Genomic DNA, 18,604 nt, shown 5'->3' on the forward strand with positions numbered 1-18,604 from the left:
CTGCAGCGAGAGGATGACGTTGCTAAGAGGTGCAGTGAGGTAATGGGAGACGTGTGATTTGTTCACCTGTCACTTTCCCTTTGTTGAGATGAATGGCGCTCCACGGTGGAGTCAGACACTGGCCGTTTGTCTGGGGTGTCGTCTGCCTTATAGTTTCATTTCGATTTTTGAATCAGTCTTCTATCACACAATCAAAGGTACAAATTGGTATAATTATTTAAAGTCATTAAAACAACAATGGTGCTATTAATAATGTAGCGGTAATATCAATTACAATGACATAAGAAGACAAGCACACACACACACACACTGTCCACGGCACTGTGCCAGCCATGCTGTAGTGCACTCACCGTCCAAGATGATAAGCTCAGAAAGCGTGATAACATCCAATTTGAATCAGTCTTCTGGGTTCAAATTCAATCAGTAGGATTGATATGAACTCACTGTAAACAGTATTCTATTCGTTTCAGTCAAATACAATTGTTCGTAAGTCTATTTCTAGACACAAATGGGAGTGTGATTGAATTCTAGCATCTATAAATGACTAATATGTATAGCCTTTGGTTTAGTGTATCGTTATGGTGGTATACACATTGGCAGCTATACGAGCTGAATTGCAGTGTACAGTCCAATTCTAAACAAATAATTAAATAAACAAAATGTTTCTTCTGTAAGTGTGGATACCATGCTGCAAATATGTGTTCTGGCATCACACAATTTCCAATAAGTGAACGAGACATCACCATAATATTTTACGCGCAAAATACCTGTTTTGAATAGGTTATTCGTGTTCGCTAACTTGTATTCATTGTAAATGTAACCATTAGTCTAAACGTCTTGAGATTACATTTCATGAAATGACAAGTTTTTGAAAATGGTCAAAACATAGCAAGAATCCTTATCCTATTATAGAAATCATAATAAAGGTTTCTGACTCATCGATGCCACCACATAGGCTGTTTTCAAAAGAAGAATTTGCTTTATCGATTCAGTCGCTTTTGATTCAACCGCTCGAGCTACGGTACATTGTAATACGGATCATTTTGGTGACATTTGTAAACCAATGAACGACTGAAAAGGGCTACGTGACGTAGTCTACGAGTCCCAGTAGAAAGGCGCGGAGTGTAGCTATAGGTACCGAGGTGCGAAGCAAAACGAAGCTGAGACCGCTTCCGAGTCTTGACAAGGGATTTGTACACATCGAATCAATAGTCATCTCCTCCCCATAAATTGCACACACACATAGGGCTCAGTGCTCGCCTTGCCGAGGAGCTTGATGACCGTAGGAAAACAATGTATGTTTTGCAATAGCCATTGGACTCGAACAATTGTGTGGTTTTATATGCATTCGATCGTCGTCTTTGCTATTATTTTATTCTCGATTGATATTCGTTTTGGGTGTTTTGCGTCAGCATCCACGTGTAGCATTGAACGTCGCTGTTATGATTCGAGGCTTGGAGCAACTCAAGAGTGGAGGCCAGTATACCAACCACAAGTCATCTACAATTCTGCCGTGTTTTTAGTTTTTCCCCTCCTTTCTCTGTTGTTTCTGGAATACGTATTTACTCCTTCATTTAGTCCTAATGCAAGTTGAACGTGTGCAGTAGCTCTCGACCACATTTGCCTGAAGACAGAGAGAAAATGGTGCATTTTTGTGCATCCTGAAATCTGCATATTGAGAGAGATTATTTGATTCAGAATATACTTTGTGGTTTGCTGGTATGTTTATTTAATTCTTCTCATCTATTGGTTGTAAATAGTAGGCTATTTTGTATTTGATCACGTGTTCAAATATGGTGTAAACTATAGCCTATACGCCATATAGAAAACGTAATATTTACTATAATCATGTCTGAAATTAAAGGCCTACATTTGAATACGAATCAAAATCACAGTGTTGGAAAGGAAAATATGTTTTTTCGTAGCCTACCATCTTAATTGGCTTGGATTTTTTGCCATCCTAAACCAATAGATAGGAGACATTCACTTTAAATGCATGGGCGAGATTTGCGTCTCATGGAAGTTTTGGCTTGCAGATCTGAGGGAGACGCTCGCAAGTGTAGCTCTCCAGCCTCCACGATGCTCTTCCACGGGCTGCTCGGAGGCGAGATGCAGGGGGTTATCTACGAGATGGGCCGGAGGGCGAAGGGCGATTCTACCGCCATCAGTTCGGCTATAGACATGGGAGAAACCGAGACGGTGGGTAAAATGCTCTATTAAAGAAGGACCTGTGCTGTTCAGACATGTGGAAGCACAAATAAAGCGTTAATTTCGAGGGACTACGGTCAGAAAGTAAACTGCGATTAAAATATATGCATTTATAAGCTAGAAAGCAGTACATTGCTTGCATATTAGCGTTCACATTTGTTAACCATGTGTGCGTAAAGTGTAATTATTCATGGGCTACTGGCTACTATTTCGTATTCCTACGAAACAACATGTTACAATAACCGTATTCACGAAGTTTCCTTTCAGATGCATGTAGACGACATAGGCCCACTTAGATAACAGATATATACAGTAAAAACTCAAAACATTTGCTTTTACACTGCATGGTATGTCTGGTTGCCCGTTTTAAGGCCGTGCATGTTCATTCACAACGCAATAATTATTTATAACAGATCATCTTGATCACTTTGATAGCCTATTTAGGTATGTTATCTAGGCCTATTGCTATAGCAGGATATAGGCAATCACTGTCATTGATAAGGGGAACCCAGCAAGGCACGAAACATATAGGCCTAACTTGTGAAACATAAACAGGCTTCTCGTTTGTTGTAAAAGCAAACAAGTCGTTGTTCAATGGGCCTAGGTCACGTCGATTGTCCACTAAAACACGTCTTAAAGTTGGACATGCTCATGTCCATTCAACTCTCCGATTGAAATATAACACATACAAATGAAAATACGTTTATTTCGCAGAAACATTAGAATTATAATGCTTAATCTGTGCTGATTTTTTTTATTCGTTTATTAGACCTAATCAAATACGTTTTGCAATATTTTGGTTGTCAACAAGATTTGTTAATTGATGATAATATTGAGTGTTTCACGGGAATTAATGCGCTTAGGAAAAATATTTGAACTTGACATTTTCCTTTTATTTAGTTGTTATAATATATGTAGCGCATGCCTCAATGAAAAAAGAAGGTTTCTGGTGCATTTACATGCTAGGCCTACCTGTTACGTCATGCCACATTTAGGTTCTATCTGGTGTTACCATTTTATCTATCGCTTTCATGACTGCAAAGTAGACAGAGGTATGAGCAGGTATGGAATATGTGTGCGTAAAATATTCACTGTTATACAGTATTGGCCTTGACATTTCTTGGTGGCATACTATCGAACGTGTTCTTATTGTAAACATAACACTGATTTCCCTTTTCCCTCTTCAGGGTATGAGGTCCATCAACAGCGACCGTGTGGCCTTATGCGCGGGCTGCGGGGGGAAGATATCTGACCGCTACTACTTGCTTGCGGTTGACAAACAGTGGCACATGCGCTGTCTCAAGTGCTGCGAGTGCAAACTCAACCTCGAGTCCGAGCTTACCTGTTTCAGTAAAGACGGCAGCATCTATTGCAAAGAACATTACTACAGGTAACCATGATACAAGGCTACAGTTATAACAACAACTGGCCAAGCAAGCATATAAACGAGAGATATCCAATTAGGCCTCTAGGCCTACAGCTAGTATTCTATCTAGGCTACTTATTACAAACACTTCAACTCCCCAGCTACTGCTACTCCATTGGTAGGCTAATCTTCCCCAAAACCATTGGTAGGCTAATCTTCCCCAAAACCATTGGTTGGCTAATCTTCCCCAAAACCATTGGTAGGCTAATCTTCCCCAAAACCATTGGTAGGCTAATCTTCCCCAAAACCATTGGTGGTCTAATCTTCCCCAAAACACGGTAGCTTGTTATCCACGCAGGCCATACATTATTTACAAATTACAACACATTAGCCAATATGCTACTATTCCATATCTCTGGTAGACCTATTCTTGTTTTTGATGCTCTACTTAGTCTAAACCAAAACATCATATTTTTAAGTGGCAAAAGGACAAGAATGAAACAAAAAAAAACATGAAGATCTGAAGGCATTTAGCCTTTTACGCGTGATAATGAATATGCCTGTATTGATTAATAACAACTTTACATCAACGTTCTTCGTCAGAATGTGCACAAACTAAAGTTTGTTGACCCTGGATTGAATATATATTCTGTACGTGTTTGTGTCATCCGCTCTCTTCTCCCAAGCAGGAGGTTTTCCGTCCAGAGGTGCGCCCGTTGCCATCTCGGGATCTCGGCGTCGGAGATGGTCATGCGGGCGAGGGACTTGGTCTATCATTTGAACTGTTTCACCTGTACAAGCTGCAACAAAATGCTCACGACCGGAGACCACTTCGGTATGCGGGACAGTCTTGTGTACTGCCGGATCCACTTTGAGACACTCATACAAGGGGAATATCACGCGCATTTCAATCACTCGGGGGATGTAGACTCGGGCAAAGGACTTTGCGCGGGCAGCGCTGGAAACGCGCTGGGGCAGACCTACTACAACGGCGCCCGAACCGTGCAGAAAGGGAGGCCGAGGAAAAGGAAAAGTCCCGGGCCTGGAGCAGATGTGGTGGCTTACAACGCAGGTAGGACGAGTATGTACCGGTTAGCCATGAATGATTATGGCCATTTAAATCTACAGAGAGTGCCACGAAAAGAAAATCTCACAATTGTAGGACCTATTTTATTTCACAGTATGTGTGATATCTCTGTTGGAATGAAAGATAACGCGCAAAATAGTGGATTGTTGGACTAATTTGAAATATTTTGATTTGATGGAAATCGGCCCTTATTTCGACAGGCCTACTTTGTCTGCACCGTTTTGGGAAACATAGAATGGCCTTTTGTCATTTTTTAACAAAGTTAATCAGTTTGATAAACTAAATGGTTACTTCTTATTTTTTATAATATAAAATATGTTATGCTTTGGACGTGTTTATGCGCAGACTAGGCCTGACATGTTTAAAACGGATCGATATGTTGATTTATTGAATAATTCACCTTTCTGAGACAGCGTCATTTTAACAAGATTTAATGTTTGCTCAAAGATGTGAGGGAAAAGTGAGAAGTTGGAGGCCTCTGATGATTTGTGGAATGGGAGCGCTTGATCCACTTCCAATCTAATATATTTAGATAACATATCCTAAGAGAAATATGCAAGATGAACATGCACAGACCACTAACTAACGCATTCAAGGAGAACCTGCTTCTGAAGGTCTACCCAATTCTCCATGTCCTTCTGCATGTCCCATTATAGGCTACACAGAGACGGCTTGCGTAATAACATCTCTTGAAACACTCCACTTCATTCTTTAAAAAATACATATATATTTCACTTTTCCCAATGGACATTTCATTTGCAAGCTCATACACGGTCAATTTAGTCTTGGAAAACCTATCTCAAAAGTTAGAGTAATTAAATCTTTTTTAGAAGACGACAGAAGCAGACAAGTGGAAAATAGTTCAGATGGGGGCTAGGACTTCAAAGAAGATGAGCAAGAGAGATGATCGAATTTTTCCCCAGTCCCACTTCACTTGTTGGGTCTCGCAGTTTGTTTGGTTTTGAGGTTAAAAAAAACGAAATTTTTGGGTCGGGAAATCAATGTCGGATTGCTTGTAAAACATGGGAGTACCCGTGTAGAATCCTGAATAAAACTCTCCCCTGTGAGATTTCGAGAGAAAATCTCCCGCCGCTAAGAATATGTTATTTCGTCATAAATAAAGGACCGACTTGAGCGAGAAGCTCTTGGTGTGTGTTACTTTTGTGCGAAAAAAAACCCACTAGATTACTTGGACGTCTTGGTATTATGATTAGGCATTAATAAGCTATGTTTATACTTGTTATATGCGTATTATCATTCCGATAATAATATGAGTAGGAGTAGGCAAGGATAGGCCCAATAAGGATAGAGCCAGATTTTATGAGCCTGTCGGTTTTTCGAGAGTAAAGGATTTAATGATACAATTTCAGGTCGCTATAGCTCCATATTGTGGTGACATATGGTGATTTGAATATGAAAGGCGAATGGCAGAACGCTTTAGTAAGCACGTGAGTTAAACATGAATGGTAGGGCTAATAGTTAAAATATTAGGTCTGTTCTCTGCATTCTGCTTTGGGGAACGAGAATTTGGATTTTCGTTTCATAAACATTTTGAAATGTACCGTTCTGAGTGTGCTTCAATAACTATGAGCATGGAAATGTAATTACAATATTTATACATTATTGTCAAGGACTATTTCATAAACAACTTACTTTTTTTGACAGGGTTGTCTGGTAAATGGTTATACAAATGGGCAGGATTAATTGCACAATTTCCCTCCAAATCTAAAATAGCTGACATAAATAAACGACATATAAAAGAAGAAACCCTAATTACATAAAATAAAATAAGGACTTCGATCTTAAACCAACTAATACTGTATATAGGCTTATACCTATCTTTCTTTGCATCATATTTTGCATTGTCCAAGACAACCTTTACCCACTTTTACAAAATCTCATATCTAATGAAATTGGAATTAAATGATAGCCTGCAGTGTTAAACAATATTGAATAAGGCATCATGGAGAGGAACATTTAGCCTTTTCTTTCTTTCTACCTTTCTGTTTTGGAGCTTTGCTTCCACCCGAGGGCATTTGTTGACATTCCTTTCACTATCATCTGGATTTTCTATCAAACCCTGACTGCACTGCATAACACTGTGAAAATACATGCCAATTTTATCCAATATAATATATTCTGCAATCAATCAATCAATCAATCAAATGTGTTTATAAAACCCTATATACATCAGTCAATGTCACAAAGTGCTATACAGAAACCCAGCCTAAAACCCCAAACAGCAAGCAATGCAGATGTAGAAGCACGGTGGTAAGGAAAAACTCCCTAGAAAGGCAGGAACCTAGGAAGAGACCTAGAGAGGAACCAGGCTCTGATGGGTGGCCAGTCCTCTTCTGGCTGTACCGGGTGGAGATTATAACAGTACATGGCCAAGATGTTCAAATATTCATAGATGACCAGCAGCGTCAAATAATAATAATAACCACAGTGGTTGTAGAGGGTGCAACAGGTCAGCAACTCAGGAGTAAATGTAATTTGGCCTTTCATAGTGGAGCAATCGGAGTTAGAGGCAGGAAGTGCGGCAGAGAAAGAGATTCTAAAACAGCAGGTCTGGGACAGGTAGCACGTCCGGTGAACAAGTCAGGGTTCCATAGCCGCAGGCAGAACAGTTAAAACTGGAGCAGCAGCACGACCTGGTGGACTGGGGACGGCAAGGAGTCATCAGGCATGGTAGTCCCGAGGCAAGGTCCCAGGGCTCAGGTCCTCTGGGAGAGGAGGGAGAGGGAGAATTAGAGGGAGCATACTTAAATTCACACAGGACACCGGATAAGACAGGAGAAATACTCCAGATATAACAGACTGACCCTAGCCCCCCGACACAAACTACTGCAGCATAAATACTGGAGGCTGAGACAGGAGGGGTCGGGAGACACCGTGGCCCCGGCCAACGATACCCCCGGACGGGGCCAACCAGGCAGGATATAACCCCACCCACTTTGCCAAAGCACAGCCCCAATACCACTAGAAGGATATCTTCAAACCACCAACTTACTACCCTGAGACATAGCTGAGTATAGCCCACAAAGATCTCCGCCACGGCACAACCCAAGGGGGGGAGCCAACCCAGACAGGATGATCACGTCAGTGACTCAACCCACTCCAGTGACGCACCCCTCCTAGGAACGGCATGGAAGAGCACCAGTAAGCCAGTGACTCAGCCCCCGTAATAGGGTTAGAGGCAGAGAATCCCAGTGGAGAGAGCGGAACCAACCAGGCAGAGACAGCAAGGGCGGTTTGTTGCTCCAGTGCCTTTCCGTTCCCAGTGTGGTGAATTCCATAACTATTGGCAAAAGTTTTTGACATGCAATTGACATTTCACATTTCTTTTACTCACTTGAATATTTTGACATATGAATTTGTTTTCCCCGTTTTTGAAGGAATTATTAGTAACACTTTAGAGTCATTATTCTAGTAAATACAATACTTACTGTACTTACAGAAGAAAAAAGGGAAAAAGTGGGTTCCAATAATGAGCAAAAGCAATACTTTTAACACTGCACTACTTACAAAGTAATAAGAACACTTAAGGTAAGGTATTTGTTGTGTCCAGTCAATCTTTCGGGTTGACATTTTATTGATTTATTTAGGCATTTTCACTCAGTGTTGTGGGTAGTTAGGAGTAATCACATTGATTCTTTTTGTATTGCAACTAACATGCTTTCTAATTTAGAGCTTCCAGAGTCCTTGTAGAATGTTAGACATGTTGTAGGTATTTTGTAGACAGTTTTGCCCATGCTGTAAACTACAGAATGTAAACATATATATTCATTCATATACATATTCATTGAAATTAGCACAATAGTTTATAGATATCGATAACTGTACTGTTACCAATAATAGTAATAATGATAATAATATAATCTGATTAGCTAGAAAGAAAATATTCTAGTGCAATGATTGCTCTGTAAAATGACCCCTTTAATGCAATAATTTGCTTATTTTGACTTACATTTTCAGTTGGCATTTTAACTAAATGCCATGAAAATGGCCACCAAAGTATTGTGTCATATTGTATTGTATTGTATTGTATCTTAACCAGAAACGAACCTGTGTGTGTTGTCCCTCCCCTCCAGCATTAAGTTGCAGTGAGGATGGGGACCTCCTGGACCGTGACTCCCACTACTCCTCCAAGTCCAAGCGCATGCGCACCTCCTTCAAACACCACCAACTGAGGACCATGAAGTCCTACTTTGCCATCAACCACAATCCAGACGCCAAAGACCTGAAACAGCTGGCCCAGAAGACGGGTCTCTCCAAACGCGTGCTGCAGGTGAGAAAGAAGATTCCCTTCATAAGGACAATTACTTACACACAGGTAAAGGTAACTGCCAAAATAGTGGCTACCATGCCTATGCCCCCATCCACAGGGCACGAGTGTCACTGAATGGTTTGATGAGCATGAAAACTATGTAATCCATATGCCATTGCCATTTCAGTTGCATGATCTCAAACCCAATGAAACACTTATGGGAGATTCTGGAGCGGTGCCTCAGACAGCGCTTTCCACCACCATCAACAAAACACCAAATGATGGAATTTCTCATGGAAGAATGATGTCGCATCCCTCCAATAGACACTTGTAGAATCTATGCCAAGGTGCATTGAAGCTGGTCTGGCTGGTGGTGGCCCAACGCCCTGTTAAAACCCTTTATGTTGGGGTTTCCTTTATTTTGGCAGTTACCTGTATGTTATTGTATATAGTCCACTTCTGGGCTCATATTGAACAAGTATCTCAGAGTAGGATTAGTTTGTCCTTTTAGATAATAATGAATAAGATTATATGGATAAGGGGGACCTGATCCTAGACCAGCAGTCCTACTCTGAGACAAATACTGGCACTGATGCTCATTTGGTAAGTGAAATCTGCATCGCATTTCACCAGTTACAAATACTGTAAATCATAATTTTTTTGCTCTGGTTATCTGTATGTTTCGGTTTAGTGCAAAATTCCACCTAATTAAATATACAATTTTAGTTTTTTATTACATCATTTACAATCCAATGCAAGTCACTATATTAGCATTTTTTGCACTTCATGTCCAATGGATCCATAAGTGTCTAAAATGGATTGTGTATCTCAGCAAAGTTAGTATTTGGAAACAATGTCCAGTTAAACAAAACCAAAGCATGGAGTGCTGTTATAACTTGTCCATAGACTGCTTACAGGGTAAGGAAACAAAGTGATTTTGTAGTTTGGGTGAACTATCCCTTTAACTACTAACACTCAGCATTCACACAGAGGGAAAGTGATTAATCGGTGTAACAATAAAGGAATTAGTTTAGAGTAACAATGTTCTTTTTGGGAAACAGCTTGGATGCTAACGATGCAACTGACTGTAGGAACTACAAAAATAATTAACTTAGAGCTGCAACATGTACATTTTTGGGAGACCCGACCAAATGTACATAAAAATGTGAGTTATAGATCTGTCATTCTCATTCTCATTGAAAGCAAGTCTAAGAAGCAGTAGATCTGTTCTATGTGGGCTATTTCTATGCTTCCCGTTCTTAAGTTTAGTTTTTGCGTCTTTGACTTTCGGGTTTTGAACACCAGCCTAGAACAGCTGAAAATACAATATTTTTGGTTATAGAAAATATATTTCACAGCGGTTTAGATGGCACAATGATTCTCTACACTCTACTTTTGTTTTTTCCACATAAACTGAAATTAGATGAACAATTAGAATTTTATCAACCAGGAAATGGCGAAGCGATTTCTGTATAGTGCATCTTTAATGTTACACAAACTATGAAAGCTCTTGGGATACTAGGCCTTGTACAATAGTACTCGACTGTGTGGCAAATGGAAACAGTGGTTTATGCTTGTGAGGTTATTGTCAAGTGTTGTACATTGATGATGGTACCTGCAGCCCTTGTAGAAAAATGTATTTGTGTGGCTATGTACTCAGTATTTCAACAATTCCCTCATAGTTGTTTTACATGTAGTAGTAGTAGTAAATAATGACAATATTTGAAATTGCATTCTTTGTATCTGTGGTAATAATGAACTTAATAATAGTGCAAAATGCCAGAGAAATGTATCAGGGAAGTTTTTGATTAGTATAATTGTTCAAGTATTATGATTATCCCAAACAAATTGTAAATAGAAATGACCCACCTATTTCCATCCCGTTGAACATAATTTTCACAAGAGTAAAAACATTTAGTCCTCACACAGACAGGCGTAAAACACGGATTTAATGAACAAACTGAAGAAAAACAAAGCCGACTCTTTGCTTTGATGAATTCCATTTTCATGTTTGTCATTTTGATTTGAACCCCCCCCACCCCCTCCTTAGTTATCTCTCTGTTTCTAAACCTTTCCCCCCACAGCCCAGGCTTCGGTTCACCACACTTACACTATCTATTGAGCATTTTCTTCCCCTTTCTCTTTCTTTCTGTGAAGGTTTGGTTCCAAAACGCCCGGGCCAAGTTTCGACGGAACATTCTACGTCAGGAGGGCACAGGACTGGACAAGCTGTTGGATGGGTCCATTCTATCAGGGGGGTCGCCTTCAGGCCCTCCCTCCGAGCTGTCCAACTCCTCAATGAGCCCTTCCAGTACCCATACCACCTTCACGGACATGACCAGCCCCTCTATGACATTGGCTAACCCTGTACTGACCGCCGTGCCGGGGGGCATGGACCTACATGACTCCATGAGTGTGAGCCCTTCCCAGACCACCCTTACCAGCCTTTTCTGATGTCACCCACCCCACCCGATCCGCCCATAAACCCATCCACCAGCTCACTCAAGAGGGAGTCACTTATATAAATGATATTCCCCCTGGACGCTGGACCTTAGGCTTCTACCCTGTCACTCCATCCTGACCATTCTGTTTCTAGGGATTTGTAAAAAAAAAATAAAAAAAAAAAGTAAAAGCATTGGGGAGTGTAAAATGCAGATGCAAAGTACTGTAGCAAGGTTATCCGGAAGACTCTATCGTGCCTTATACATTTTAATCACACGGAGGAATCCCTGATCTGAGAAATGTCTCATCTAGGTGGCATATTTCTTCAAAGATTTTGTTAAAGGACGGTTGCCCCACTGACAACTGCATTTGCTTAAGACATGGCCATCAAAGCTGATCTACTTTACAATTCAGTCTGTACAGAGTAGGGGTCTGATGTCAACAAGTACATGTATATTGGTAGATAGGGCATAGATGAGAATTAGAATTAAACTGATACAGTTAATATAAAGATATCATGGTCACTATCCTTTACTCAGACTTTGCTTTAATATTTTGTAACAATAAACTGTCATACACAGAAATGAGATATAATATATATTGACATCTGACTCATTGCTGATGGAATTGCATTGCTTGTATTTGCAGTCACCATTTAATATCTCAGTAACATATACATTTTAAGGAAAAATAGCTACAACATATCTAGTGCTTTTTGAGCATTACACTCTTTGGATTATGAATTGATAGGAGAAACATATGGATTTAGATTGTGGAATAATGTCTGGCTATTTGAATATGGTCACATTCATCACTACATTTGTAGTTTGTTTCAGCACTTGTGTACCAGATGCACTTCCACACGCACACGCCATACTTACCTCAGTCTAAATGTCTTTCTATGTTCTTGTTTCTGAAAACCAGCACTCTGATTTTGGGTAGATACCAAGGTTATGGCTCTGTTTGCATGGTATCACATTTTGAAATTCTAAAAGTCCAGACAATGTAGGAATTTAACACAAAATAAATCTATTTAAAACTTAGATGCTGTATGGGAGCATCGAACAATGGTACCAGCAATCCAAAATAAATCCAAGACACCACTTCTAAATACTTATTTGGAATTGTCCCTACAAAACGGTTCCTTGTGGGGACCTGCCTGAATATTGGTGTTGGTACAGAGAAACTAATCAGGGATTTGTGAAGTTGGCAAATAAACCAACTTTACATGGGTCCTGCTCATTAGGACCGTACAGTAGCAACATATTTTGTAATGGAAAACGTAAACGAGTGTTTCTTATTGGACAAATTCAAATAGTACTTCCTTGTTTCAAACGGTTTTCTTCCACTTGGTGCCTACTGAACATTAACCTGGAAGCTGGTAGGACTATAAGGGTTTCTGACATGGAGAATCAAGCTGCCTTCCTTTTGACTGTGATTACCTTCACTCATGAATGAGGATGTACACTTGTGTACATTGACAAATGTTGTTTTTTGATTCATCATCCCTTTAACCACAGTCTTTTCTTTGTTTGTCCTCCCATTCTTGTGCAGTTGCCCCCTTTTGATGTAATTAAGTATTGATTGATTTCAAAATGTAAAATGGTGAGCAAGACTTGACCTGGTCTCTGTTGTTTAAACAAAAAAGTTACTACCTATAGGATATGATCATATGACAAAAGCACACATGTACAGTTGAAGTCGGAAGTTTACATACACTTAGGTTGGAGTCATTAAAACTTGTTTTTCAACCACTCCACAAATGTCTTGTTAACAAACTATAGTTTTGGCAAGTCGGTTAGGACATCTACTTTTTGCATGACACAAGTCGTTTTTCCAACAATTGTTTACAGACAGATTATTTCACTTATAATTCACTGTATCACAATTCCAGTGGGTCAGAAGTTTACATATACTAAGTTGACTGTGCCTTTAAACAGCTTGGACAATTCCAGAAAATGATGTCATGACTTTACAAGCTTCTGACATAATTTGAATCAATTGGAGGTGTACCCGTGGATGTATTTCAAGGCCTACCTTCAAACTCAGTGCCTCTTTGCTTGACATCATGGGAAAATCAAAATAAATCAGCCAAGACCTCAGAAAACAAATTGTAGACCTTGCTCCCAAGGTTCATCCTTTGGAGCAATTTCCAAATGCCTGAAGATACCACATTCATCTGTACATACAATAGCACACAAGTATAAACACCATGGGACCATGCAGCTGTCATACCACTCAGGAAGTTGACGCTTTCTGTCTCCTAGAGATTAATGTACTTTGGTGCGATAAGTGCAAACCAATTGCCGAACAACAGCAAAGGAACTTGTGAAGATGCTGGAGGTACAAAGGATTATATATCCACAGTACAGCATCATGTTGTGGGGGTGCTTTGCTGCAGGAGGGACTGGTGCACTTCACAAAATAGATGGCATCATGAGGGAGGAAAATTACGTGGATATATTGAAGCAACAGCTCAAGACATCAGTCAGGAAGTTAAAGCTTGGTCGCTAATGTGTCTTCCATTCCATATGGGATTGAATGGTGTGCTTTTGCACAGAGGGGGTTCCGTTTATCACGGGACAGCTGTCGGGTCTCTAAACTCTAGTTATGAATGTGTCTCCCTCTGCCATTGTATGATACACCAAGAGCATCTGGCGACAAAAGAGCAAAGCACAGACCTCGGCGATATACTGCAGCAGGTAACGTTGATTATAAACTACATCACACAACATCCACTGCGTGGAGGTGTAGGATCAGAGCATGACAGTGTTCTATCTCACACCGAGACTTGGTGGTTGTCGAGGGGGAGCGTTGGAAAGATTTTTCGCATTGAGAGAGAAACTCGTCATTCACATGTATAAAAAACGGACTTGATGACTTTCCGTGTAATGAAAATAAAATAAAAGAAAACAGCATCAGTAAGTGTGTCACCTCCAATGCTTGGAAGAGCAGTTTGGGATGGACCTACTTCCCAATCCATTTGACTGTGATCCTAGCTCAGTTGACATGCGGGTTAGGGGAAACGAACAGCTGATCGAGCTTTCGTATGGCTGAATGCTTCGGACAACACATTCACGGGTCACAACGGAGGGGTTTTTAGTTCCTGACTCAAAGGGAATACTCTACCATCTCCCTCTAAGCATTATTGCTGAGTACAAAACAACTGGAAACTGGGAACTAGGAAATCTCTGACATCGAACTTCAGTTCAAGACAACTGGGAACTCGGAAAGAAACGAGCTCCGACTGGGAAAAATATTTTTGAACGGTCATCCAACTCAGAAGTCAGGAACTCAGGCTTCTTTCTAGAGCTCTGACGTTCCAACCTACAGATCACTGACGTCATGATTTTACCTCATATTTTTCAGAGTACCCAGTTGTCTTGAAAGCACCATTAAACTCATGGTAGGATACCCTTCACCAGCTCATATCTGTGTGAAGCTGGATTCAGTGCTCTCGTATGCATTAAAACAGAATATCGATCCCGGTTGGATGTGACAGCAGAGATGAGGTGCGCACTGTTGACCAATCCCCTGACTTTGAGAAGGCCCGACAACATGCATCAAGCACACCCATCTCATTAGTGGTGGTGAGATAAAATACATTATGTGAGACACATTTGCAATTGACTGCCCCACATTAACAGTATGTGATGTTGAGTTGAGAAGACAATCATCAATACTGTTAGAATTTTTTTCAATTGACTGCCATAACCCTAAACATTGACTATTAATGACCCCCCCCCCCTCCCAAAAAAATGTACATCGGTGTGGTCTCGAGAAGTTTCAGATATTGAAATATGTTTGTGAGCCAAAAATATTTGTGATGGTAGCGGGGTGAACAGGCCGTGGCTCGGGTGGTCTTTGGCGTAATTTCTTATCGTTCTTGGAAACGTTATGCTAAAGGACCTAAATTCCCACAGAAGAACGCTGTTCCTTAATAACATTCTTGGAGCAATTTGAGAACATTACTTTAAATCTTACCATGAGGAAACCTGTAGGAAACATGATGCTGAAGTGCTGAAATTCCCACAGAAGAACATAGTTTCTTATCGTTTAGAGTACTATATACTGTAGGTAGAGAACATTGAACAGAACAAGGCTATGTCAATAACACAATTTTGACAAAATGCAGATAGCACCTTTAAGTCCCAAGCTCTCGCATTGTTAAACCAGTTGGAGAACGTTCCTAGAACATTGCCAAAATGTTTTTGAAATGTAACCTTGTTTGACATTTTAGGGAACGATATTTTAAAGTAATGAATACCAAAAAAATATATATATATTTTTTGCCAAGTTCCTTAAATGTTCTGAGAACGTTCCAAAACCAAGCAACTGTCCTCCACCCAGACATTTGTGGGAATGTTGTATGCTAAATAAATAACCATAGGACAACCACCCTCTCACCAAGCTCGAAGAAACATATGGGTCTCAGAATGTTATGTGCTAGCTGCGAACTTACTGGACAGGAGGATGAGGAGCAGATGAAGAACAGGAGAGACGGAAGCACCCCACCACCCGGTCCTCCTACCCTTTCACACATACACACACTATCACCCAACCCCCCCTCTCTAATTACCCAGGGTGACTGGCGGTTGGAGAGACTTTGAGCCTCGTCCAAGTTTTACGTCAGTTGCCTTGGCCCCTGATTCCCAGTGAAAGGGTGTTGGGGTGGAGGAGGAGCACCTCATTTCCTGTGTGACAGATATTTTCATAATACGCCGGGCCTGGGCGGTGAGGGTAGCAGTGTGGTTGATGGGTGGAGGCGAGGGGGCATAGTGATAAGCACTGATCAGATCACAGCGTCGCTCCAGGGCGCCAGACAGTGATCCACCTTGAAGGCCCCGAGGGGACGATCGGCACGATGGGTTCTGTCGAGCAAATGTGATGTGATCCCTGCTCCACGCACACACACACACTCCTGTGGGGGAATGATATACCAAGTTCAGGGTGTTTTGATGCCTCCCTGAGTGGTGCACCGGGAGGATAGGTTGATGCAGTTTAGAGGGCTATTATTTTGGTTCTCAACTTTCAGCGTGTGTATGCGTGTGTATGTCTGTGTGCAGTCGCGTGCATGCGTGTGTATGTGGTGGCAGTTGACTTTAAAGTGACATAAATAGCATAAATAGGTGAATGTGCGGACCACAGTCGGTTGTTTTTTTTTAGCCCATTAACTCAACAATTGTTCTGACCTTAATGCATATATTTCAGCCTACGTGATTGCAACATTTTAATTGGCTAGTGTACCAATGTTAGTAATTATGAAGGTCCATGTCAAGCGAGATGTTGAACAAAACAACACATCTTTAATATGAAATGGCGCCGACAGAGATGGCCGCCTCGCTTCGCGTTCCTAGGAAACTATGCAGTTTTTTGTTTTTTTTACGTGTTATTTCTTACATTGGTACCCCAGGTCATCTTAGGTTTCATTACATACAGTCGAGAAGAACTACTGAACATAAGAGCAGCGTCAACTCACCATCAGTACGACCAAGAATATGACTTTCGCGAAGCGGACCCTGTGTTCTGCCTTTCACCCAGGACAACGGAATGGATCCCAGCCGGCGACCCCAAAAAAGGGGAAAACGAAGCGGTCTTCTGGTCAGACTCCGGAGACGGGCACATCGTGCACCACTCCCTAGCATTCTCCTCGCCAATGACCAGTCTCTTGACAACAAGGTTGATGAAATCCGAGCAAGGGTAGCATTCCAGAGGGACATCAGAGACTGTAACGTTCTTTGCTTCATGGAAACATGGCTCACTGGAGAGACGCTATCAGAGACGGTGCAGCCAGCTGGTTTCTCCACGCATCGCGCCGACAGAAACAAACATCTTTCTGGTAAGAAGAGGGGCGGGGGCGTATGCTTTATGGTTAACGGGACGTGGTGTGGCCAAAACAACATACAGGAACTCAAGTCCTTCTGTTCACCTGATTTAGAATTCTTCACAATCAAATGTAGACTGCATTATCTACCAAGGGAATTCTCTTCGATTATAATCACAACCGTATATATTCCCCCCCAAGCAGACACATCGATGGCTCTGAACAAACTTTATTTGACTCTTTGCAAACGTGGATTGATGGCAGCATTCGCGTGAAACTGAAAGCGCAAACCACTCCTTTTAATCAGGGCAAGGTGACTGGAAACATGACCGAATACAAACAGTGTAACTATTCCCTCCGCAAGGCAATCAAACAAGCGAAGTGTCAGTATAGAGACAAAGTAGAATCTCAATTCAACGGCTCAGACACAAGAGGTATGTGGCAGGGTCTACAGTCAATCACGGATTACAAAAAGAAAACCAGCACTGTCACGGACCAGGATGTCTTGCTCCCAGGCAGACTAAATAACTTTTTTGCCCACTTTGAGGACAATACAGTGCCACTGACACTGCCCGCAACTAAAACATGCGGACTCTCCTTCACTGCAGCCGACGTGAGGAAAACATTTAAACGTGTCAACCCTCTCAAGGCTGCAGGCCCAGACGGCATCCCCAGCCGCGTCCTCAGAGCATGCGCAGACCAGCTGGCTGGTATGTTTACGGACATATTCAATCAATCTCTATCCCAGTCTGTTGATCCCACATGCTTCAAGAGGGCCACCATTGTTCCTGTTCCCAAGAAAGCTAAGGTAACTGAGCTAAACGACCACCGCCCCGTAGCACTCACTTCCGTCATCATGAAGTGCTATGAGAGACTAGTCAAGGACCATATCACCTCCACCCTACCTGACACCCTAGACCCACTCCAATTTGCTTACCGCCCAAATAGGTCCACAGACGATGCAATCTCAACCACACTGCACACTGCCCTAACCCATCTGGACAAGAGGAATACCTATGTGAGAATGCTGTTCATCGACTACAGCTCGGCATTTAACACCATAGTGCCCTCCAAGCTCGTCATGAAGCTCGAGACCCTGGGTCTCGACCCCGCCCTGTGCAACTGGGTACTGGACTTCCTGACGGGCCGCCCCCAGGTGGTGAGGGTAGGCAACAACATCTCCACCCCGCTGATCCTCAACACTGGGGCCCCACAAGGGTGCGTTCTGAGCCCTCTCCTGTACTCCCTGTTCACCCACGACTGCGTGGCCACGCACGCCTCCAACTCAATCATCAAGTTTGTGGACGACACAACAGTGGTAGGCTTGATTACCAACAACGACGAGACGGCCTACAGGGAGGAGGTGAGGGCCCTCGGAGTGTGGTGTCAGGAAAATAACCTCACACT

At 41.7% G+C, this 18,604-nt stretch overlaps 1 protein-coding gene and 1 pseudogene across 3 annotated transcripts; one reads left to right on the plus strand and one right to left on the minus strand.

The window, feature by feature from the left end:
- LOC118385557 (serine/threonine-protein phosphatase 2A catalytic subunit beta isoform-like) overlaps positions 1–18,604 on the minus strand; it is a 369,785-nt pseudogene that overhangs the window by 190,497 nt on the left and 160,684 nt on the right.
- Positions 1,169–12,416, plus strand: LOC118385555 (LIM/homeobox protein Lhx2-like). 3 transcript variants are annotated; one of them, XM_035772781.2, is made up of 6 exons: positions 1,169–1,719; positions 2,037–2,199; positions 3,396–3,598; positions 4,261–4,646; positions 8,756–8,952; positions 11,089–12,416. In XM_035772781.2, exons 2-6 carry the CDS (start codon positions 2,080–2,082, stop codon positions 11,383–11,385), a joined length of 1,203 nt encoding a protein of 400 aa, XP_035628674.1. In that variant the 5' UTR covers positions 1,169–1,719; positions 2,037–2,079; the 3' UTR covers positions 11,386–12,416. The 3 variants fall into 3 exon arrangements, with proteins under 3 accessions (XP_035628674.1, XP_035628672.1, XP_035628673.1); XM_035772779.1 differs by lacking the exon at positions 1,169–1,719 and having other exon boundaries at positions 2,017–2,199; XM_035772780.1 differs by lacking the exon at positions 1,169–1,719 and having other exon boundaries at positions 2,017–2,199; positions 4,264–4,646.

This window comes from Oncorhynchus keta, chromosome 6 (assembly GCF_023373465.1).
Source record: "Oncorhynchus keta strain PuntledgeMale-10-30-2019 chromosome 6, Oket_V2, whole genome shotgun sequence".
NCBI classification, from domain to species: domain Eukaryota; kingdom Metazoa; phylum Chordata; class Actinopteri; order Salmoniformes; family Salmonidae; genus Oncorhynchus; species Oncorhynchus keta.